The sequence below is a fragment of the Ostrea edulis genome, chromosome 3 (genome assembly GCF_947568905.1).
Source record: "Ostrea edulis chromosome 3, xbOstEdul1.1, whole genome shotgun sequence".
Classification (NCBI taxonomy): Eukaryota; Metazoa; Mollusca; class Bivalvia; order Ostreida; family Ostreidae; genus Ostrea; species Ostrea edulis.
This window is the reverse complement of record NC_079166.1, coordinates 62,149,420-62,175,160: the sequence shown is the minus strand read 5'-3', so window position 1 is coordinate 62,175,160 and position 25,741 is coordinate 62,149,420. Positions and strand designations below refer to the sequence as shown.

Here is a 25,741-nt window from a genome sequence, read left to right as displayed (position 1 = left end):
GTGACGTCTCCATATGAGTGAAAAAATTATCCACGGGACGTACAACAATCAATCAATCAATCGACCTTTGTTATGAATACACGAATTAAAAGATTTTGTTTTTATCAAAATCATTTAATTGGATTAATGAACTAGAAAGAGCAATTAAATTCCTGTGGTATATCATCAATGAATGCCAAATATTTGAAGTCGTAGCATATAATATAAATAATTGATGTATCTCGACCGAAAACACACACACAAAACAAAACCCCACCCCACCACACCCTACACATTTTATTATTGCATATCTCTAATGTTCAACAATATTAAAATATTTCTGATATCGAAAAACTAGTGCACATAGATCAATTTGCAGTAACAAACAATGTCAAAACCATTCTGATAGTGAAACTATAGTGTACAGATACCGGCATTTGTTATCTATATACAGTAAAGGGTGCCTCCTAACGATGTCACCTTGAGGCTATCCATTATGAAATGGAACTTTTTGAAACTGATTACATTCGTAGAAAACACTATATTACGTGTTGTAAATCAATGCCTAAGGTCTTCATTCCAGAAACACTTTCTATGAAATCATTTGAATACCTGTGAAGGTCTTTATGACAAACGCAATTTTAAGATATAAACAGATTTTACGCTGAAATCCAGAATGATTTACCGTTTGTGAAGTCACTGATGTTGCAATCTAATGTACAGATATATATATATATATATAAATAAAGAGCCCGTTGAGCCTTAACGGATGCCTGAGTAGTTTCACAGCCCATATTTGCATTTAAGCCTCAATAATGGGTCTTTTGTGCTCATGTTTATGAACTTTCAAAATACGCATACAATTCTGAAGAAGGAAACATGGAAGTTTGAAGCATATAAATTATTTTGAACCCACCTTCCCCTCCCCCGAAAGTCTAAACCCGATCCATGGGCCGTGAATTTCACAATTTGAGAAGAGGACACCACGGGCATCAGAACCATGCATTTAGTTTATCTCCCATAACTGTGAAAGTAGATAAGAAAAAAATAAGATTTTATAAATTATCATATATGGCCATATAGGCCCTGACCAAGGGCCTCAACCCCTGACACAGGAACCATGAATTCTACAATGTAGGTAGAGAGCTTCATGGACATCATAATCATGCATTTAGTTTTTCTCAAATATATATGGGGCAGAGAAGAAGATTTTCTAAGATTTTATACATGTTCAATATTTGGTCATATTGGCCCTACCCTAGAGCCTAAACCCCTGACCCAGGGGCGATGAATTTCATAATATTGATAGAGGACTTCATTAACATCATGGCCATGCATTTAGTTTTTCTCCCACATGTGTGGGAGTAGAAAAGATTTTTGAAAATATGATTTTTAAGCATATTTGGTCCCGCACATGAGGCCCCGGGGGTGGTAAGGTCATAAAGTTTACAATTTACATTCCTCTTATCCTAAAGATGCTTCACACCAAAATGGTAACAAATGGCCATGTAGTTTTCAAGAAAAGGTTAAAAATGTAAAATTGTTAATGGACGACGCCGGACAAATACCAATGGCAATAGATCACCTGACTGACTCAGGTGACCTAAAGCATTTAAAGATGAAATGACTTGCCAATCTTAAATGGAGCACCAGTCACTAACCTAATGAAAAAATGGGCGTGGATTTTGGGAACCTGTGTAGATCCTAGATATTTCTTCTATAGCTAAAGTGGGACAGTTGTTTAATTGAGGAGGTTGTTGTTACGTGTTTGTGGGTGGGCTTTTTTTTTTTTTTTTTTTTTTTTTTACATGTTCACCGGTGCGATGAAATAAAAAAAATATATACGATGAACATTTTCTCAACACGATGCTTTAGCTACCCTCGACGTACATGTACAATATTTACCAAGACTGGACATTATCACCAAATTTCAACATGCACTGCTGGACATTACCACCGAATTCAACACTGTTAGACACTACTTTTGTATGTTTCCATTAGATATTTCTCTGGGGAGCAATATTTAGTTATATGATATTTTAATTACCTGTGTACCCTTCAATAGTCACAGTATTTGTGTACGCTAACACAACTTTACACATCTCGCGCTTGTCTGCGCGAAGGCGAGTTGTGTAAAGTTATGTAAGCGTGACTGCGCGAAGGCGAGTTGTGTAAAGTTGTGTTAGCGTGACGGCGCGTTGCTTGTCGGCGCGAAACTTGTTGGCGTGACGGCGCGTTGCTTGTTGGCGTGAAAGCGCGAAGGTGCGTTGCTTGTTGGCGTGACGGTGTGTTGTGACTAACACGCAGTCACGCTTTTGCAAATGACCCTATCCGGACACCATAGTATTTATTGATAAAATTCTAATGACTATCATTGCTGCATGAAATGTCACAAATTTTGCCCTTTAGATGGAGCTTACGGCCATAACATTAGGGGGTCTTTATCGTGCCAACGCCTACCGCGACCTGGGACCTCCATTTGGAAGGTCATATCCGAATGACCAGTGGCTATCTTTTCTAATGCCGGACACTTGGCGAAGAAGCAGTTAGGAGGTACTCTACATGTACATCATCATAGTGGCTGACTTCCTTTTAAAACATGGATGAAAATATAAATATCAGCAATATTTGTCTATTCATTTCAAATAGTATTACCTGGTTCATAAGGTTAGCACGTCGACTGCTGAATTGTAGATCGCGGGTTCGAGTCCAGCAGGGGTTTTAAGGTGTTTGTATTTTTATTTTTAGATACCTTTCTATTAAAACTGCATTTTTTGACTAAATAAAGAAAATTTTAAAGTTTTCAATTTCAAAATATTGTTACACATATCCTCCACTTTTCATCCTAATAAAATTTCTTTGGTGTAGCATTCCTCCTTAAACGCAGTGCGGAGATCGGGAGACAAAACCGAGCCTACCAGTAAGCGAAAGCCCTTACGAAAACAGTTACTTATCCAAAACGTTTTTCTCTAAATCAAAACATTTAATCCCAATTGAGAACAGATTAATTCTGCTAGAAGCCTGTGTTGAATGATGCATTTTGTAATATGAAAGAAATTCCCTTATGTAATGTGGAAGTAACGACTGAGGGAAGATAAAAGAAGCAATTATGAATTTTTTTGTAATTTGTTAAGAATCCTGTCTGATCTCTCACCACAGGGCGATTAGCACAAACACTAACATTACGATCAATGCAACGAGAATAATTATTTATGGACCATTATTCTTTTACGGTCTTGTAGTCTATGGAGCATAAAATACTAGTATGTTTTGCATAATTAGAAGTGGATGATTGAAAAACAAACTATCGAATATCAGAAAATAAGACTTGCAAAATATAAATTAATGTACGCAAACAGCGGGTACTTCCGTAGATAGCATTTAATCATGCTAACAATGGATTTATAATAACCTTGTCAAACATCACTAAGTCATTTGATTTTTTTAAAAAAAAATACAATTATAAATTTCGCTAAGTAAATTCGCTTTATGAAGTATGCCGGTGTTGTAGAGTGAGCCTTTCCCCATAATGAGACCCCCACCCCACCCCGGAAGCCTGGCTCTAGAGTGAGCCTTCCCCCTGAGGGAAGGCTCACTCTAGAGCAGGAGAACCCCCGGGGAAGTTTTGATTTCCTTGTGACAGTTTTGTGCATTACTGTTAAATGTTTGAAAACAAGTTGTCTATTGCGTCAATCCAGGCACATCTGAGTCGAAACGTCGGTCGAAGCGTCACCGACTCCGGCATTTATACATTTTCCAGAATCAAAATATGAATGCTTGCGAAGAGAAGTTGATGAAGGCTATGCCTCTCGACTTCGCTAAAGAGAATATATAACACCGGCGTGAACAGGGCCGTAAATTACATGGAGGCGGAGGAGGCAGCTGCCTCCTCCAACTTTTGAGCCAAATAAAATTAAAATTTAAAGTTCATTAGAATTTATGTTGTTTCCAATAACTAAGAACATGATACCTCCCTTAAAAAGCATTCCAAATCTTTCTTTTAGAATGAGTTAGTCAAGTAACATCTTAGAAGGCCCTAGAATCAAGGATTTTGCACGAAACGTGTTCAGTGTGCACAAAATGTGCTCAGCGTCCAGACCCCCGCCTAATTTCCTGCCTCCTCCAAATTGAAGGTTAATTTACGGCCCTGGTGAAGCGTCATAGATAATACCCTCGTGTATTTTTAAAAATGAATTTATTTATATTTACAATCTACTTTCATTTGTTTCTGAATTCCCAGTCGTATACTATATTTATTAAAATTCACACCCGCTTTGTTTACACCTGCAGATCATTCAGGAGGAAATGTCTTTCTGATGAAATATTTCAATAATACTCGTTTGTGAGATTACTTGCAAATCTTTAAATTTTTGTAGGCGTATCTCACTGTACGACGTAAAATAGTACTCATATTTGATTACACCGTACCCCATCGTCGGAAACCCGTGATAAATAAATAAAATAAATGTTTATTCGGTATATACATACATACATACATTACATAAATACCAAGGATAACCCATGAAAGCTCGAAAGCTTATTTCCATTGGGATCCTTTGATGTACGGATGTTTGCGCTAGGGAGTCATTTATGTGGGAGGAAACCAGAGTACCCAGAGGAAACCCACTTGTCCAAACGGACGATCGCCATACCCTCTCACATACAACTACTGCCGATCACGGGGATCAAACTGGGGTCACAACGGTGAGAAGCGAGAGCGCTACCTCTGCGCTGCAGAGGAAAGAAGCGTAATCAACCGTGGGTTTCCGACGATGACCGTACCCGTACAAAAACAAGCATGCTGCAATGAACACGTAAGAGTGATATCCAAAAGCTCCGCAAACAAAGTACAATACTTTAGAATTATTCTGCTCAATTTCGTTATAGTATTATATTTTTATCCTTATGCTTTTCTCGAGTAATAATTGAAAATTCAGTGTGTTTTTCTCGACAATAATGATTTCTAGTACTATAATGTTGAATATTTATGAAAAAAGTATCGAAGAGATGTTTCGGTTAAAGAAAAACAGGATACGACATAAATATTTACGCAGTCTAACAAATACATAAAGACACTCTAACACAATCTACGAGAGTGTTAGAAAGCACATCCATAATGGCTAGCGGAGAAAAAAATTGATGCTGATTTATAAAAGTTTTTCTATAATTAACAGTCATTATAAAATCTGTGTTACGACCATGGAAATTTTTGTGAAAAGTCATTTTTGAGAAATCAGAAATAATGACGTCCACTCTAGGATTTGCACCTTTGGACAGAGTTAAATAAAATACTCGACTTTTACACGTATCACTAGATGATCTAGTTTCGCGCGCATTAATACGTAAAATTGCAAGATTCAGAACGACAAATCACTGCTTACCAATAGAAACTAGGAGATGGTCTAGTATCCCCAGAGCAGATAGAAAATGTAATTTGTGTTATTCCGAAATAGGCGACGAATTTCATTATATTTTTTCATGTGAAAATTTAAAAGACTTTCGAAAAATGTAGATACCGCAAATATTTCATCATAGACCAAATATTTTATAAAAAAAAAAAAATCACGATTCATTTTCTTCTACGAATTTCAAATTGCTGTTGAATTCATCTAGATTTATTGAAACTATAAATGAGGTGGTCGACCCTCCAAGTTGATGTCAATTTGCCAATTATATTTTGTAATATTCATTATTGTATATGTATATATGTACCTCAACTTGCATATATATATAAATTTTAGTTTTTAAAATTGTCTATGTACTTCTCTATGTCATGTTGATTGACGTATGAGAATAAATGAACTGAATTGAACTGAATTTTCTAGCATCGCCAATAACTAAGAAATTAAATTCAAAATGTTCGATTTATGTTTGTTATTTTTGCTGCAAACACAAACAGAAGCACTCATGTGACAGATAATCTGCATGTGTGACCATACTAGCACCTGATCTTTAGTAACCTTCTATAGATTTCAGATTAATGAGGTACATTGTTAGGTTGAATATTGCGTAATGTCCATTCACCTACATAGAGTATTTCATTATTTATTTTCAAAGAAATACAGTATAATAATAATTTCAACAATACATTCGTAATATAAATAGCAAAACAGATAAATAAAAATTATACATGTACAGTGTATTGAAAGTATTGAAAACATTATAGGTGTTTAAGATTAATAATGAGTATTTTTTAAAGTGTCAGAATTCATGCATATTACATTAAAAGCCCAACATATGGCTTTGAAGACAAACCATGCTAAATGCAGAGTACAAATGATGTATTTAAAAAACATAATACGCATCCTCTCAAAAAATATTATAGCAACAGAAAAATACATATTCTTTATATTTAAAAAGTCAGTTTATATTATCTCTTCGGTAAAAAAAAAATCCTATTATAAAACAGTTCTCACATAGAATGCTCACAAATGTTGAAAGGCTTCATTTAACACGAGTTCATAAAAAACCAGCCCATTAATGTCCAGCAAATATACAGCTTTGTGAAATAATTCAGATCACGTGTTTGCGTTAAATACCAGTCCATCAATAAAAACCTGAAATTCTTCCTCTACACAGTGTCGCATAGTGAACACTTCTGGTAACATAATGTAATTAGCTCCCAGCTCTACTGCTATAATGGTCGCGCACCTGCTCAGAAACACACAATGTTTTGATTCTTTTGAGAAATGTCCACCCTCACATAATTCCTCACCGACACAGATTGTCTGAAAGACTTATACGTTTACAGTTTATTTCAGCTTTCTAAGTTTGGATTATCGTGTAATTCACTATCATATCTGTCAAATGTTTCACAACAGTTCTGGGAGAGAAACTGATATGTATGACCATCAATGCTACAAGTACTATACGATTCAGACAAATTGTTACAAGGTTCTCCCGAGGTACACATATGCTTAAATTTGTGCTTAATAACAGTCATATTTGAACAAATATTATCAATACTTATAACTTATATGGAAAGACAGCCTCATGCATATGAAAGGTGAAGATAATGAACAGTGATTAATCTCATAACTCCTATAACTCATATGTATATAATTCCAATGTTATTTATTACAATTGTTTTGATTGGACAAAAATAAAGCTGAACAAGAGTTTATACATCAATAAATCCGAAAACGAGATGTATTCATACACACCTGAAAACAAATAACATAGTGCGGGGAAACTATTCAAATTTTTGCAATTGTTAATAAAGTGAATGAATTGGAATTATAAGAATCAAACATTCTTTTTGAAGAATTTATCGATGTGTAAACTCCGGACATTTTACTCACAAACTTAACATAAAAGTGCTTCGCACTTTTATTCAGTTTGTGAGTAAAATGTCCGGAGTTTACACATCGATAAATTCTTCAAAAAGAATGTTTAATCCTATAATAATTACAGAATAATGTTTCATTTAAGGTTGGTCTTGCTCTTATTCAGAAATCATGTGCACCTTACACCGGCATCTTCATTGTGACTACAATTTTCAATCCCGTAACCATTATGTTTGCAATCGAAGACGGATGTTTCGGTCCCTGAACAACCAACATTATCTAACCAGGTGCGCCCCGAGCCTGGTCCGAAAAAAGCATTGTTGAGAGGAATCGCATTTCTACAATTAGTAAAATAAAATCAAACGATCTTTATCATCTTAGTCCTAATACTTGTGGTAATTCTATATTACACTATATATATCATAGTCACCCTGTATAGCCCAGACTGCCGCAAACCACTGCTGCGTCTTCAGGGTCCCAGGAATCATCACAAACTGTACCCCACTCTCCGTTAACAAGTACCTCAACGCGCCCTTCATTTACCGATGTACCATTGACGAGTCTTATAAACCCTGTGTGTGAAAGTGTGCATCGTGTTAACCCAATACTTCATATAAAAACAAATCATTTCTGCAAAACAATGTAAATACATTTCATTCTATATAAAATGATGGATGGTACGACTATGGTGTCAGATTTATCATTCTTCTGTTGAAAATACAATTTCCTTACTAAAAGATATATTCTCAGGAAAAAATACATAAAAAGGCAAAGCATATTTATCTACTGTATCCTTAAAAGCGATAAATACTTTTATTATATACCCATCAATGTATCGCTCATTGATACTGTGGATTTGACAGCGTGTGATCCGGTTTTCCGGATCACCACACTGTGGTTTTCTGATTCCGTATCAGTATCCTCTGAAACTGATGCCGTCACAATGACGTCACAATGCATCAACGCAACGTTATTTGTGGAAAATATTGAACGCGTCACAAACGAAACTGCGTACACAAAACATAATTTCATAGTATGTCTGTGTTTTTGATAGTTTGGATTACATTTATTATCTTAGAAATGTGGATTGAAAATGCAGAAGGGGGTATATAATAAATTTATCATTACCACAGTAACTTGATCCGAAGAGTTGGATCACGTCTCGTTGACAGGCGCGGATCATCAGATCAAACTCGACGCTTCGCGTCTCGTGTGATCTGATGACCCGCGCCTGTCAACTCGACGTGATCCGACTCTTCGGATCAAGTTACTGTAGTAATAATATATATTTATTATATACCCATCAATGTATCGTTCTCTGATACTGTGGATTTCATAGCGTGTGATCCGGTTTTCCGGATCACCACACTGTGGTTTTCTGATTCCGTATCAGTATCCTCTGAAACGGATGCCGTCACAATGACGTCACAATGCAACAACGCAACGTTATTTGTGGAAAATGTGGACCGCGTCACAAACGAAACTGCGTACACAAAACATAATTTCATGGTATGTCTGTGTTTTTGATAATTTGGATTGCATTTAGTATCTTATAAATGTGGATTTAAAAGGCAGAATGGGGTATATAATAAATTTATCATTACTACAGTAACTTGATCCGAAGAGTTGGATCACGTCTCGTTGACAGGCGCGGATCATCAGATCAAACTCGACGCTTCGCGTCTCGTGTGATCTGATGATCCACGCCTGTCAACTCGACGTGATCCGACTCTTCGGATCAAGTTACTGTAGTAATAATATATATGAATCATAAACACCACGCATATCTATTTTATGTAATATTTAAAATATTCATTGCACAAAACAAAGAAAAACAAGAGCAAATTCATAACAAGTATACGGCGAACAGCACATGTACATCATACGCCCGTCAAACGGTGAAATTCAACCCGTAAGCATATTATGCGTAGGTCTTGGTGCACCAATCCAGCTGACATGTGAACTGCTTATGTAATTTCAGGGTCCATAACGAAACAAAATTTGGAAAACTGTTTGACCTACTTTTAGCCCTAAAGTAGGTCACGGTGCACCAATCCAGCTGAAATGCAAACTAACTCTTACGCTTTTTGAGAGAGAAATTGTGAACAAATTTCAACGCTGTACATGTATCCGTTACGGAACAAAGTCAGGAAAACATGACCTCGATCAGCCAGTCAGACACATGGATGGATGCACAGACAGCACCATAACATAAAAAAGTCTAACGACGAGCTTAAGAATTACTTCAAACAGAAGACTCACATCAATACTTAAAGGGCGACCTTGTGAAAATAAGCGATTTAAAATCACAAAACAATAAATATAGGTTATATCAATAAGAGGCCCATGGGCCACATCGCTCACCTGAGTCACCTTGGTCCATATCTGAAGATTTTCCATATATATTTGCATGTAAAACCTTGGTCCCTATTATGGCCCAAACTACCCTTTGCAAACTTGAATCTACACTATGTCAGAAAGCTTTCATGTAAATGTCAACTTCTTTGGCCCAATGGTTCTTTTAAAGCTTTTTTCTATATTTGTATGTAAAACTTTGACCCCCCCCCCCACTTGTGGCCCCATCCTACCCCCCGGGGACCATGATTTGAACAAACTTGAATCTGCACTATGTCAGAAAGTTTTCTTGTAAATATCAGCTTTTCTGACTCAGTGGTTATTGAGAAAAAGATTTTAACTATATATTTGTATGTAAAACTTTGATCCCCCTTGTGGCCCCATCCTACTCCCGGAGCCCATGATTTGAAGAAACTTGAATCTGCACTACGTCAGAAAGTTTTCATGTAAAAATCAACTTTTCTGGCTCAGTGGTTCTTGAGAAGAAGATTTTTCCTACATATTTGTATGTAAAACTTTGATCCCCTATTGTGGTCCCATCCAACCCCCGGAGCCCATCAGCTTTTCTGGCTTAGTGGTTCTTGAGAAGAAGATTTTTAAAGTTTTTCCCTATATATTTGTGTGTAAAACTTTGATCCCCCCTTGGGGTCCCATCTTATCCCCGGGGGCCATGATTTGAACAAACTTGAATCTGCACTATGTCAGAAAGTTTTCATGTAAAAATCAGCTTTTCTGGCTTAGTGGTTCTTGAGAAGATTTTTAAAGATTTTTCCTATATATTTGTATGTAAAACTTTGATCCCCTATTGTGGCCCCATCCAACCCCAGGGGCTCATGATTTGAACAAACTTGAATCTGCATTATGTCAGGAAGCTTTCATGTAAATCTCAGCTTTTCTGGCTTAGTGGTTCTTGAGAAGAAGATTTTTAAAGTTTTTCCCTATATATTTGTATGTAAAACTTTGATCCCCCCTTGTGGCCCCATCCTACCACCGGGGGCCATGATTTGAACAAACTTGAATCTGCAATATGTCAGGAAGCTTTCAGGTAAATTTCAGCTCTTCTGGCCCAGTGGTTCTTGAGAAGAAGATTTTTAAATGACCCCACCCTATTTTTGCATTTTTGTGATTATCTCCCCTTTGAAAGGGACATGGCCCTTCATTTGAACAAACTTGAAAGCCCTTCACCCAAGGATGCTTTTGGCCAAGTTAGGTTGAAATTGGCCCAGTGGTTCTGGAGAAGAAGTCGAAAATGTGAAAAGTTTACAGACAGACGGACAGACAGACATATGGACGCCGGACAATATGTGATCAGAATAGCTCACTTGAACCTTCGGTTCAGGTGAGCTAAAAACCAACGGATGATTCTACTAAATTATACTTTCTAGATTGTTTTAGGGGGCGGGTGCTGTTCTTTCTATTTATTCATCTATTTACATTTTTGACAAATTAAGGTACGGATGTTTAGATCCCACGATAATCAAATGCTTACTGCTGGTATCGGTATAACATCCCACTGTCACAGCGCCGGTAGTATTACAGCCATGTGTTTCAATAACAAAATGACATAGAGTTATCGAACTTTCCATTCCAGTACAGTGAGCTCCCGCCATCAAGAGTTGTCCCGAATTTCCTCTCGGTCCGCTGTCTAATACAAAACCATGACTACAAAACAGGTAAATAAAAAAAATATAGCTTTGTAATCTCAACATGTAGATAGATGAACTTATACTACAGTGATAACATATGTAGCCTTTACGTAATATGAAAATGTACCGGGTTAGGTCAAATTGCTGGTATGGGGTATAATATCACAAGGAGAAGACTATATATAAAATATCTTAATCGTAATACTTAAATAATATTAGTACATTTACGAGGTATTTTTCGATTCCAACTGTCTAAGAGGGATCGCGTTTTTGCACTGTACTAAAAGGTATAATATATATCCTCATTGGCAATATCTTTGTAGTCTTTGGCGCTCAGGTCTTCCAACAGTCTGTTGGAATTTCCATGGGCACGAATTGTGCTCCTTTGTTAGCTGACCTGTTTATATATTTGAGTGAAGCAGAATTTATTCAAAAACTTCTTCATGAGAAGAAAAAATATCTTGCTGGGGCCTCCAATGCGACATTTTTACAAATTTTATGGTCGATATAACAATCTATTGGGTCAATACAACCTATCATTGGGTCAATGATGTCTAACTTGTTTGATACTGATTGTTAGACCGTTCTTGGCACAATGATTTTGACTACGGATAACTCCGTTTACCTGACCAAGATATAGCGCTCACAGCGAGTGTGACCGGTCGACAAGGGATGCTTATTCCTCCTAGGCACCTGATCCCACCTCTGGTATATCCAGGGGTCCGTGTTTGCCCAACTCTCCATTTTGTATTGCTTATAGGAGTTATGAGATTGATCACTGTTCGTTATCTTCACCTTTCATAAATGCTCATTGACAATTATCCTCAATATGTCTAATTAATTGCTGTTTCTATTTCCAGAATGGGAATTATGTGGGTTTCTGTCTGTTCACACCACTGAATTTTGAATCTGGGTCTCACGCAGCACCAATCCGGCATTAAAATTTTTTATCATTTCATAAATGATCACGTCTCTAAACAGAAATTGTCCCATGTTTTCATTGTTTACATATCCCCTACAATGCAAACAAGCTGGACATTTATTCCTTGTATTTACATTTCTATTAATACAGCTTTTACTAAATGGGGCGGTCCTACGGATGAGACTGCAAAAACTAAGGCCCCGTGTCACAGCAGGTGTGGCATGATAAAGATCCCTCCCTGCTCAATGACCATAAGCGCCGAGCACAGGCCTAACTTTTGCAGCCCTTCACCGGCAATGATGACGTCATCATATGAGTGAAAGATTATCGAGAGAGACGTTAAACAATATACAATACATCAATCATACAACTTTTTTAGGAGTATAGACTTTTGTGTCAAATCAAAACATCACTTGTGCGTCATATTGCTTACATGTTTATGGAGAAAATAATACAATGACATAACAAAGGTTTGTTACTGCTAAAACATTGATGCATGAAAAGATTATATATCCAAAAGAAGATATAGTGATTTAGCTGGTAAATAAAGTGGTGAAACAGAAGACCATTATTTTCTTCTGAAGTCGTTACAGTTAATGCACCCTTATGTTATGTTAAGGTTACATTCGCATATATTTACATGTTGGAATTCCCATGGGTACGAATCGCTGTCCTTTATTAGCTGACCTGTTTTTATATTCATATGCGGCAGAATTTATTCAAAAGCGTCTTCCTGTGACCTTTATCTCAACGTATAGTTATATAGACGGCGTTTTATCTAGTGACAATACTTATTTGTTACTCATATGTGGATTCGATACATCCCACTGAACTAGAAATAAAACCCGCCACAGTCTTCCACATCTGTTTCATACCTGGATATTTCGTTGAACATAAATGTTAACAGCAAAATAACAAACGGAATGACTGCTTCTCCATCGTCAACTTCCCCATAACAATATTCCATTATCACTTGCATATGCTGTTTATGTTTCTCAACTGATTCGATACGCACGAATACGTTCTGCGTATGATCAGTCTTTAAATCTATGTAGGTTCGTTAGCCGTTTTTAAAAAGAAACATAAAACATATCGTTTGATTTATTTATCATTTTATGCCTTTTTCTATGTATTTATTTTTCTTTATTCTAGCTTATTTTTATTGTTATACATGTGATGCGCTTTAGGGTAATTGTCTGAAGATAAAGCGCTATATAAATGTACAACAAAAATAATAATAGCCTACTGACAAACAAGTTGATGTTACAGGGGTTTCAACAGTTTCGTTTGAAATAAGCATTTCGCAAATTCTGTGGTCATTATAACGATCTAATTTACAAATACAACCTGTCATGAAGTCGAATGCTGTCTGACGTGTTTCATACCAATTGTTAAGCCGTTCTTTCCATACCGATTTTGACTTCGGATTTCTCCGTTTACTTAATCAAGATATAGGGCTCATGGCGCGTATGACCGGTTAGCAGGGGATGCCTTCTCCCCCTAGACACCTGATCCCACCTCTTTCCAAGGGTCCGTCTTTTCCGTTCTACTAATTTTGCATTTTTACAGGAATTATGAGATTGATCACTTTTCGTTATTTTCACATTTTCATAATATCGAGAGTTGATGGGGTAGAATGCAATACCGAAACGCTGACCGACATTAAAGCTATCCAGACAATCATACTCAGAGCTGTTAACTATGTAAATGACTATCGACAATACTTATCAAACTCTTACTCTATAATAATTTTAATGGCTGTACTTACCCAGAATTACCAAGACTTCTGCAGAATACCTTTGCTTCTTTGTCACTCCAGCTTCCTGTACAAAACTCTCTCCAAATACCATTTATAAACATCTCTACACGACCCTCATGTGCTGAATTTCCGTCTGCCAATTTCAATCCTTCTAGAAAATTAAAATATCTTTTTGAAAATATAGTGGTGATACTCTCTCTCTCTCTCTCTCTCTCTCTCTCTCTCTCTCTCTCGATTTCTTATCATCTACACTTCAATGAAGCCTTGAGCATTATGGGCGATTGTACACATGAATCTTAGTAAATCCTTACTTCTTTGACTTCAGAGGGAGACAAAACACCTTAAACCTTATGGACAAAATCAACATAACGATTATTCCATTTTTCTATTTTCCTGCATTGAACCTGGATTTTGTTGGTGAAGCAGTGTTTTGTATACAAGTGTTGTGTGGTACTTTCTATTTCAATGTCGAAAACCTCTTCATAATTATTATAGATATACATATGTATATCATAAGACTTGGGGATACGTAATTGAATTACATGTACTCTTCTTGAACTTCTTCAGAATTTTTTTCTGTATTCATTTTGTCTCCTAGTAAAACAAATGAATATTCCTTGCCCTCAGTTGCAATACAGACTGTAATCAATGAATGAAACATTCTTCTACCAAACTCCTATCCAAAAGTACTATTAACTGCTGTGAAAGGGAACCTGAAAACCCATTGTGCCACAACATATGTGAGAAGTGGTGTAAATCAAATGTGGATTCTAAAATATTCCAAACACGTTTAGTGAATTGGAAATCCCAAAACTTTTCGGGAAAAAACCCATCAAAACGTAAGTCTTTTCAACAATTTCTCACATTGAATTAAAGACGAGGCCTTTTAATATCACACACGGGTGCTTCTTTGATAAAATACGACACATAATTATTCATACCTTCTATCAGTCATTCAAAATGTTTTTGTTCAACTCCATTCTGATTCAACGGATAAGTACTTTGAGGTTGATATAAAAAAAACCATTTATTCAAAATTTTGCGATCTTGACCATAAGTTGTGCTTCTTTATCAACTGGCCTGTACATGTATTAGTATTCTTATGAAACACACTTTATTAAAAAAAAAAAAAGCTTTTACATGGGAAGAACAAAACAGCTAACACTTGCTTTAAGTTACCTTCTTTATTACAATAATAGTATTGATTTACAACGTCTGAAGTATATGACTAAGTTCATATTTTGCGAGCTAAGTAAACAGAAAGGGTTAAAATATTAATTAAAATTTCTGGAGATGATATAATCGATTGCCAGTGGCATTACCTTGACCTTGACTGTAACTATTGTTGCTTGGTTACTACTGCAGCAGAAGCCACCTTATGTGATAAATTTTAACCATTGGCAAAATTTTCAAAAATGAAACCTTGAAATTTTTGCTAGATTATGATGTTTTGCTTCTGGTTTTTAAAATTCTAATTAGGACATAGTAAATATTTTTTGTACAATCTCCACGATGGTAAAGTGGAAGAAGAAATGTGTTTAACATTTAGAATTTTTCTTTGTGTTTATGATACAACACATGATTGTAGACAACGTTATCAGTATCTTATCGTATTAACTCCGTCCGATATCAAGTCGCACTCATCACTATATAAACTATCTTAGAGAGATCTTGGGAAGACTCCCAAACACTGCAAATCTAATTATTAACCGCTCATTTTAAGCACTGACGTCCTTGCTTTACTTTTTAAAGACCCTACTTGCTGATTGATTCGAATATCTGTACGATCAAAGTACATAGTTCGTACATTAAGCTCACTGCATTTTTTTAGTTGATATTAGCCGTCTCATTTTAGTGGGTTTATCGTTATACTAGTGATTGCATTCCACAAAACTGTTTACTAGAATTACCTTTTGCTGCATTGTAACAAATTACCCCTGCTTGTCTTTTGCACGTGCCGGATGCAGTTTCTGATAGTTGACACTCTAATAAAGAAGTCTCACTTCCTGTGCATCTGACATCTAACCATATCTGTTCACTGATTTCTCCAAAAACAGTCGATGAAGTCGATATACTAGTATTGCTAAAGTAAAACGAAAAGGTGAAGATAACGAACAGTGATCAATCTCATAAGTTAACTCCAACAAAGGTGAAGATAACGAACAGTGATCAATCTCATAACTCCTATACAGAATACAAAATCAAAAGTAGGGCAAATACGGACCCATAATTTTCAATATTTTTGTAGCATGAAATAATGTTTCTCGTTTCAATTCCGTAGTATTGCACATTTTCTTGCAGTTGCGAAATGATCTTCACAACTCAAATAGAATTTATTATACCTAAATTTCCTAAAGAAAGAGCGGGTGTATTGTTGTTATCCACTTTTATCAGGACTCGGTGAGTTTTTCCGGTTGAAAAATAGAACTATATCCATTGACAACAACCTAATACTAGATGCTATCCTTAAAACAGTGATGAACTTGTATCTAAACGCAATTAAAGTGTTAAAGCATAGACTACATGCTTAAACTAGTCTGACTGTACACACTTTCTTCAGTGTTCAACAATGCTTTGTCAGTCATAAGGAAACTATGGTTCAATGGCAACAAACGAAGAAAGGGTGCTTAGTTTTTGTGTCTTAAAAGAGATTTCACAACAATAGAACTTACAATTACTGGCAATGGACCTTGTAAAACGCATCATTCAAACTTTGGTGTTTTACTAAATCATCGGGGGCCGTATGTCACAGCTAAAACTGGGAGGTCCTTTAAAGAGTTTCCGTTTTTAAATCGAGGCAGGCTACTGACAACAAATTGATGTTAAATGAGTTTCAACAGTCTCGTTTAAAGTCAGCATTTTGCAAATTCTATGGTCGTTATAATGATCGAGTTTGCCATTACAACCTATCACTGGGTGAAATGCTGTTTGACGTGTTTCATACCGATTGTTAGTCCGTTCCTGGCACACTGATTCTGATCCCACCTCTAGTATATCCAGAGGTCTCCGTGTTTCTCAAACTCTCTATGCTGTTTTTCCATATAATAGCTCTGACAAGTTTATTGCTATTTCGGATTTCAAAAATTTTGGTTGAGCATCACTGAAGAGACATTATTTGTCGAAATGCGCATCTGGTGTATCAAAATTGGTACCGTATAAGTTTTACATTATTGGGTTATGAGACTGATCAATGTTCGTTATCTTCGCCTTTCACACTTACATACACCATACTTATCATATTTATAATACCAAGCAATTTACACGGCATGATGAAATTAACATGGATTATATGTGTATAAATGCACACCATGAAAGGTGAAGATAACGAACAGTGACCAATCTCATAATTCCTATAAGCAATACAAAATAGAGATGGGCAAACATGGACCCCTGGATATACCAGAGGTGGGATCAGGTGCATAGGAGGAGTAAGCATCCCTTGTCGACCGGTCACACCCGCATTTAACATAGAAGTATATAGAAGGTGAAGCCAGGGTGCGGGTCTTATTGTCTCCATGCACCATATACAGGTATAGGTTGTTGCTTAAATAGTTTATTTGAGATAAGAAAACAGTAAACAAAACAAAAATACTTACCCGTGATATCCGAGCTGTCGACATACCACGGTAGCGCCATTATAAGCCCAATCATTATCACATACTGCTTGCCACTTTCCGTTGATTAACACCTCAATAAGACCCTCCGATGAAGACGTTCCATTCAACAGTCTGATATTGTCTAGAAAAAGGCATTACTTTATTTGTATATATTTATATTGCCATTGAACTCATCAAAAGCGATATAAAGTATATACCGTCATTTTCTTACCCGCAATGTAATTTTACAACAGAAAACGGTTCATGGGTCACAAGCCTTCTTTATACCAAGATAAATACCCATGAGTTTAGAATACAAGAACGTACTACAACCAAGATAAGTACCCATGAGTTTAGAATACAAGAACGTACTCCAACGAAGATAAGTACCCATGAGTTTAGAATACAAGAACGTACTACAACCCCGTTTTAGCCCCATTCGAAATAGCTTGTACAAATGATTAATTAATTGATTGAATATTGTTTAACATCCCGCTCGAGAATGTTTCACTGATATGGATATGTCACCATTGCCGATACAAATGGGGGAAAAAAAGAAGATAACGAACAGTGATCAATCGTATAACTCCTAGATAAGGAATACAAAATCAAGGGTATGGCAAGCACGGGCATTTGGACTTACCAGAGGTTGGATAAGGTGCCCAGGAGGTGTAAGCACACCCTGTTAACCGGTCACACCCACTTTGAGTCATATATCTTGATCAGGTAAACGGAGTAATCCGTAGTCAAAATTAGTGTGCAAAGAATGGTCTCAGATGGTATGAAACATCAGACAGCATTTGACCCAATGACAGATTGTGTTGGCAAATTAAACCGTAAAACCGACCACAGAATTTGGAAAAGCTGACTTTAAATGAGACTGTTGAAACCCCTGTAACATCAACTTATTTGTTAGTAATCTGCCTCAGTTTAAAAACTGACCATAAGCAGAACAAGTTTTTACGTATCGAATTAGTTGAAAGACGTTAACACCACATACAGGTGATAATGAAATATCGCTACACATAAATGTGGAGAGTTGACGATAGAGAAGCTGAAATCCTTCCGTTTGTCATAAAATTGAATTGTTAGCTTGCCGTTAATATTTTCAACAAAATGTCCGAGTATGAAGCAGATGTGGAAGACTATGTAGTATCTTTTATCTCGAATTCACTGGGATATATATTGCATCGACATATGAATGAAAATGATTATTGTTAACAGATATCCTTTTATCCACTTTTCGGAATCTCTCGTGATCACTGTTTGCCAAATACTTATACAACCATCCTTATGTTGTGAAGTTTCTTCGCGATGATTTAAAAACTAGACTTTTTTGGCGAAAAGGGAATTCGATATGTGGATATGTTTAAAGGAATATTATTCCTCAAAATCTACAGGCGCATCAGCATCAGCAATCTAACTAGACATAAATGACGAGACTGCTTCAGATTTTTATAAAATTTCAAATGCCTTTAATGACTTATATGGTATAGTTCATGGATTTGTTACACATTTTGATCTCGAAAATTGAACTAATGCCGAAGGGCTCATTCAGAATTCCAAATTTCTTGCAGTGGCCTTCAATTCGACATTTAGATATATCGACGACGTATTATATATTAACAATTACTTTGACTTGAGAATGAATGTGATTGTTGGAGGGAGAAAGATGGACCGAAGCATGCATTTTGTAAAATGATTCTTGTGTTGTTAAATCATCGAAAATCTTGTTTGAGATGTCCGATTCGGTTCACTAAACAACTTAGCATCACCTAGCAGAGTTCATCTTTCACCGTAAGCACTTAACACTAATTTCAAAATATGTAAACAAGTTGCTGTAAGCTAGGCCTATTCCACAATTCAACAACATATCACAGGAACTGGTAATTTAATCTGTAATAATAATACTGCTACCCTTTATAAAACCACAAGGATGGTGGGTGACGATAATTTTAAGAACTATTTTGAAACGAAGTTTTGAGTAAAGTATCAATCCTTGTAGGTTTTTTACCCATTAGGGGATGGTACGGTATCGTATATACCCACACTATTATTATTACAGACACAATTGCGGGTTTCTGTGAACATATTCACACCTTACGATCTGTGAAGGGTTGTAAATAGTGAATGTGAGCAACTGCATGTGAATGAGTATTTCATAGTGTTCTTGTCTGCTTGTTGCAATAATATAGTCCTGTCCAATTTTATACGGATATTTTTGTGAAAGGGTTATATGTATACGCTTAAAATTGCATGGGAAAAAGTTTAGTAATGCATAACTCTAATATCCTATAAGCCTACATATAGGAGTTTATAATTACTACATATATTTAAAGTTAATGTCATTCCTTGCCTTGTAAGTACATTTTTAAGAATCATGACAAACAACACTCTTTAAGATACATTTTTCTGTTTTATTGTTATATTCATGGGATAAAAATCCCCATCCTGTGTTTTATTTCGGATATTTCTTCCCATCCATGCTCAAATAGGATATTTACTGCCATTTCATGTTCACTATGACACATTTCCTCCTATGGTACATTGTATCCCATCTTAAGATTAAATATGGGAGTTAAAATCCTATGGGAGAAATTATATTTTTTCTCCCATGGAACTTTTGGTGGGAGTGAAAATCCCATGGGATTTTTTGATTTCAGGTGAAGTATCTTAAAAACTACAATAGTTACAAGTGTTAAATGTCGCACTGTTAATAACAATTTTCACTTATATGTCGATTCGATATATCCCTGTGAACTCGAAATAAAAGACACCACAAAGTCGTCCACTTCTGTTTCATACTTAGATATTTTATTGGAAATATATATTAATGGCAAACTAACAACTCAACTTTATGACAAACGGGATGATTTCAGCTTCTCCATCGTCAACTTCCCATATCTATGTAGTAATATTCCATTATCACCTGCATGTGGTGTTTATATCTCTCAACTGATTCTGCGTATGGTCAGTTTATAAAATCGAGGCAGGCTATTGACAAACAAGCTGATGGTGCAGAGGTTTCAACAGTCTCGTTTAAAGTCAGCATTTCGCAAATTCTATGGTGGTTATAACAATGTAGTTTGCCAATACAACATATCATTGGGTCAAATCTGTCTGACTTGTTTCATCAGTGGCGTAGCTTCCATTGAGGCAACCGAGGCAGCTGCCTCGGTAAAAAAAAAAAAAAAAAAAACACCTTTTACGTTGTTAAAATGTCGATAGCTTCTGGGGGGATATATAACAACAAACCAAAATATCAGATTAAAGTCATTTCCATACTATGTGTGATTAGAAACGTCCAGTGTGATTAGAAACATCCAGTGTGATTAGAAACGTCCATTATGGCATGTTGGTTGTTTTACGCTCATTGGAGAATTTTTAACTCTAATATACTGTTAGGATCCGGATTAGAATAGGTCCTCAGTACCCCTTGATTGTCGTAAGATGCGGCTAAATGCGATGGTCCTTCGGATGAGACCGCAAAAACCGAGGCCCCGTGTCACAGAAGGTGTGGTACGATAAAGATCTCTCCCATATCCCACTGATTCATAATAGCGAGCGAAGCTCGCGTCGTGAAGCGACGCGACGAGCTCGCTCCAATGATTACACATATGAGTCACGTGATTTGCTCTTCATCGGTTGAAAAAAGATGAGTATCAACCATAATGCTTCCGAAAAAATGTCGCCGTCACTGCGGTATACTTCATTGACAAACCCGTAATTAAAATAATTAGATTGTTTAGAAAGTACCATAAACGTTTTTAAATTCCAGACAAGCTTTCTCATAGTTTCAAACATTTTGTTTTTGCTTGGTTCGAAAGAAGAAGAAAAAACATTGCAGTTAATATGACGTCACAATTTATGACTGTTTACATCAAGAGCGTTATATTTCCCGCGTTAAATGAAGAGACGGATAAAAGTTGTGTTGCAAGATGTTATGAGCTTCGCTCGTCTCAACGGTCACACCGTACAACATATTATATTATTAGGGACCTATATACTAACATAGGTCCCTGATATTATGAATCAGTGGGATACGACATTTTTTAAAACGTGGATAAATTAGTGTTCTGTGATCATGACACGTGTATTTAAGCTTCCTGTAACATGAAAAAATCTATAAAGAGACACCATAGATCAGAGAGAAATATTTATTTGTGGTTCGAATTTCCTCCATTGTTTGCATATACGTTTTAGTGTAATATCCTTGACCCAGGCGCCTATGATCCCTCCCTGCTCAAAAGCCGAAAGCGCCGAGTATAGGCCAAAATTTTGCAGCTCTTCACCGGCAATGGTGACGTATCCATATGAGTGAAAAATTCTCGAGAGGGACGTTAAACAATATAAAAGTAATCAATCATCTAATGATGAAGGAAATGTGCCAAAATTTTGACCTATGCGTGGCCTTCAAAGCGATACACAGGCAAACGTGCCTCACGTGAATTTCACGTGAAAAGTGATTCACGTGAAATTCACGTTAATATGTCCACATGAATTTCACGTGAACAGCAATTCATGTGAAATTTTTCACATGAATTTCACGTGAAAAGCATTATATCACTTTTCACATTAGTTCCTTGCGAAAATTTTAATATGATTTTGATTTCCGCAAGGAAATAATGTGAACGGTGATTCACGTGAATTTCACGTGAAAAGATTCACATGAATTTCACGTGAAAGTTCTTCATGTGAAATTAACACGAACAATTTCACACGGATTTCACGTGAAAAGCTATTCACGTTAAAAATTTCACAAGAAAAGCGATTAAAGTGAAATATTCACACTTCTTAATATATGTTCAAGCGAAAAAACAATAAAATTAAGGTAAAATATAAAACGATATGGAGATTAGGCAATTTAAGTTATAGTACATTTATAAAATGTTGGCAAACGACCAATAAAGTAGATCCTGCTCACGCCTCCCTCTCCTTGTTTATTTGCGAAATTATTAACTTGCATTGTAGTTCTGTACGCAGTATGATTACATGTACTTTCCTCAACTGATTTCTCTCATTTCCCATTATTTTTTCTCTTAAGAATTAAAAAATAAACTAAATTTCCCAGCATCATAGATATGAATGAAAGCACATTTTCCAACTACTTGAAGAATCCCTATATTGATAGAGTTAAAACATGCAACTTCAAAAACACGAAATTTTCTAAACGTGGAAAATTACTATTTTACAGTAAAATCAGAAAGAACTATGAATTAAAACTAATAAGACCATTTGAAATTTCCATGTGAGAGTAGTAAGAATATTTGCCCACCCTTTAGAAATTCAAACTGGTAGATATTCAAAACCATGTATTCCAAAAGATCGTTGTTTTGGTCAGTTTTGTAAAACTGCTGAAGATTAGTTACATTTTTTATATCGCTGCATTATGATGTTGGTGACAGGCTACTTGTCGGGGTGCACTTGGGCTGTTTACATACATGTACATGTGATTTGAGGGTAGTATTGTGCAAGTGGGAAAAAATGCCATGGTATTGTTTTCCGCTGTCGGTAGACTAGGACCCCCCCCCCCCTATATACATCGAGAATAATTACCGGTGTGATACCTTGGAAGCTTGTGTATGCATAAAGTTAGACCTACTGGAAATTGCTGATGTAGAAATTTCTACATGCATGTAAGCCTAGAAATGAAAATTTTCTATCAGCCGTATTCACAATCCCGAATTTGTAGATCATCAATCGAAAGGAAAACACAGATTTCTAGCATTCGGAAGAAAGCGAAAAACATCAATAATGCTCAACATTACTGTTCTTGTATATTTAGATAACTTTTTAAAAATATATAAAGCTGTACACTACAGTCAGATTCCGGTAATATTTACAAGACTGTGACGTCACACTCAAGTAAGTCGTCTGACGCGTCTGACGTATATGAAAGTACATAGGAACTCCATAGGTAAGATGAGATAGAGTATTGTAATCATAAATGTTCAGTGTAAATTCAAGCCATTAGGCCTATTACATTTATGTGATTTAAAGTTCTTAATGCAACCGCTTATTTCAGAAATTCACGTGAGGCACATTTGCCTGTGATAGGAGTGAAGTGCTCGTTATTGTGGTATCACTTACCATGTCACTGGACCTCCAGAATTTTAAGGTCAGGGAATTTGCAGGACGCTTGGCGATGAAAAAGTCACAACGTATGTTTAAAGTTTGGCGTGGCATTGTCATCGCAAATCGAACCTACCTTTTGTTTCTTCGTAGCAAATTGCCCCAGCTTGTTCATTAAAATAGCAATTTGAGGACCCAGTTACTGATAGTGGACAATCTAGTAAAGAAGCTTCTTGTCCCGTACATCGGATTCTGTGTAACCATGTCTGTCCATTGATTCCTCCAAACACATCCGATGGCGTTGGAATACCGCTTTAAAATAAAATAGTTGTAGTATTAATGGTGTAAAATAACCTTTCGAACAGAAATACTACAGCCTTGCAGCTGAAAAATTACCGCTTACACTTAAATCAATAAAGATAAACACAAAAAAGTTTTTAATTTGGTTGAACATGTTTTGTGATGACACAGGTCTTGAAAGTAAGTAATAAGTCGAAAACTGTCCATTATCAGCAGCTGACTCGTTAACCGACGGAGCTACTCAGCTTGGCTGATATGTTTAAATTTTCATTAATTATTATTTTAAGGAAGAAAGTCAGCCATTATGAGGATGTAGTATTCATGTACCTCCTTAAAGACGACTTATGAGATCATTGTTTTCAGAATATTTCCAGATAAAAACAAAGAGACAAAACGCAGTGAATGCAAGGTGAAGATAACGAACAGTGATCAATCTCATAACTCCTACAAGCAATACAAAATAGATAGTTGGGCAAACACGGACCCCTGGACACACCAGAGGTGGGATCAGGTGCCTAGGAGGAGTAAGCATCCTCTGTTGACCGGTCACACCCGCCGTGAGCCCCATATGAATAAAATAAGGATGATTACCCCTGATATCCGAGCTGTCGGCACACCACGTTAACGACACTGTAATCCCTATTAGGATAACAGACGGCCCCCCATGTTCCGTTGATTAACACCTCAATTCGACCATCTGCTGCAGACGATCCGTTGGACAGTCTGATGTGGCCTAGAACAAGATGTGACAATTTAGGTGATACTGTATAAGTTATGTCGCCTCTGACCTAACTGAATAAATCGTCTGACGGATTGTTATTTCGCCATTTCTTCAGTAAACACTTCACCCTGCTATGTCATTGTGTCACGATATTCTACAACACAACAGAGGTTCATGGGCCACTACGCTCATCGAAGTAACATTCTTAATGTAAACCTTTCCGTTTGTCCTGAGGAAGGAACAGGTCATCACGACAATTACATATTGCTCGTTTCCGAATGTCATTTTGTTTTGGACTAAAGCAGTTTGGCATTTACAAAAGAAGATATATACAGTTCTTTTCTTCCGTTGTCTATGGCTAGTTTTTCATAGAATACTACATGAATCAGTTGATATTATTGTGTGAAGAATTAACAATTGGAATTGATCAATTTGATTTAATATATTGTAATCAGGAATATTCTGAAATGTAATATCAAACAAAATTGCTAAAGATAATTACGATTTCAGCTCAATTTTGTGACTACTTCATGTAAAATAATTATTCAATCTGTTCTTTCTCCTAAGGTTGATGGGAATTGTTAAATATGTTTTAGCAAAATTACTTATATTGGGCATTAATTCAATAAAATATCTTAAATACGTTACGACATTTATGTGAGTGTATGCCTTTATAAAATCATTTCTAAATAACACAGATTCTAAGTTAAGCACCGCTTATACTGAACTCTGTTAACTTTAATTGCACATATTTCAACTTGTCTGTAAATAAAGTACGTGCTAGGGACAGTTAAATTCTCTTACTATTTGGAAGTCTACAAATGGCTCCAGCGTCCTCTCCGTGATTGCAGTTATGTACTGATGAATACGAGCAATCAACCACGCTATTTTCATCACCTCTACAATGTACGTCGTCTAAAACAATTGGTCCAGAACCCTCTCCAAATAATCCGTTTGAAACGGCCACTCCATATCTGCAAAATGTTTAAAATTTCTGTTCCATTCCGTATTATCAGCAAAGCGACAGCAGAAGCGATCATAGACACAGAGGAAACAAATATCACTAAATGCAACTTTTTAAATTCAAGTTCCTTGTTGTATGTTC

General features: G+C 36.2%; 1 protein-coding gene across 1 annotated transcript in view; it reads right to left on the bottom strand.

Moving 5' to 3' along the window:
- Positions 1–1,791: 1,791 nt before the first annotated feature.
- LOC125677447 (deleted in malignant brain tumors 1 protein-like) overlaps positions 1,792–25,741 on the bottom strand; it is a 57,792-nt gene continuing 33,842 nt past the window's right edge. Inside the window, exons 6-14 of the mRNA XM_056158446.1 lie at positions 25,441–25,610; positions 24,507–24,648; positions 23,752–23,927; positions 17,544–17,685; positions 15,858–16,030; positions 13,957–14,098; positions 11,110–11,282; positions 7,696–7,837; positions 1,792–7,603 (exon numbers count right to left, since the gene is read on the bottom strand). Of these exons, the coding sequence (XP_056014421.1) occupies positions 7,435–7,603; positions 7,696–7,837; positions 11,110–11,282; positions 13,957–14,098; positions 15,858–16,030; positions 17,544–17,685; positions 23,752–23,927; positions 24,507–24,648; positions 25,441–25,610 (1,429 nt within the window). The 3' untranslated portion in view covers positions 1,792–7,434. The remainder of the gene's footprint in view (positions 7,604–7,695; positions 7,838–11,109; positions 11,283–13,956; positions 14,099–15,857; positions 16,031–17,543; positions 17,686–23,751; positions 23,928–24,506; positions 24,649–25,440; positions 25,611–25,741) is intronic.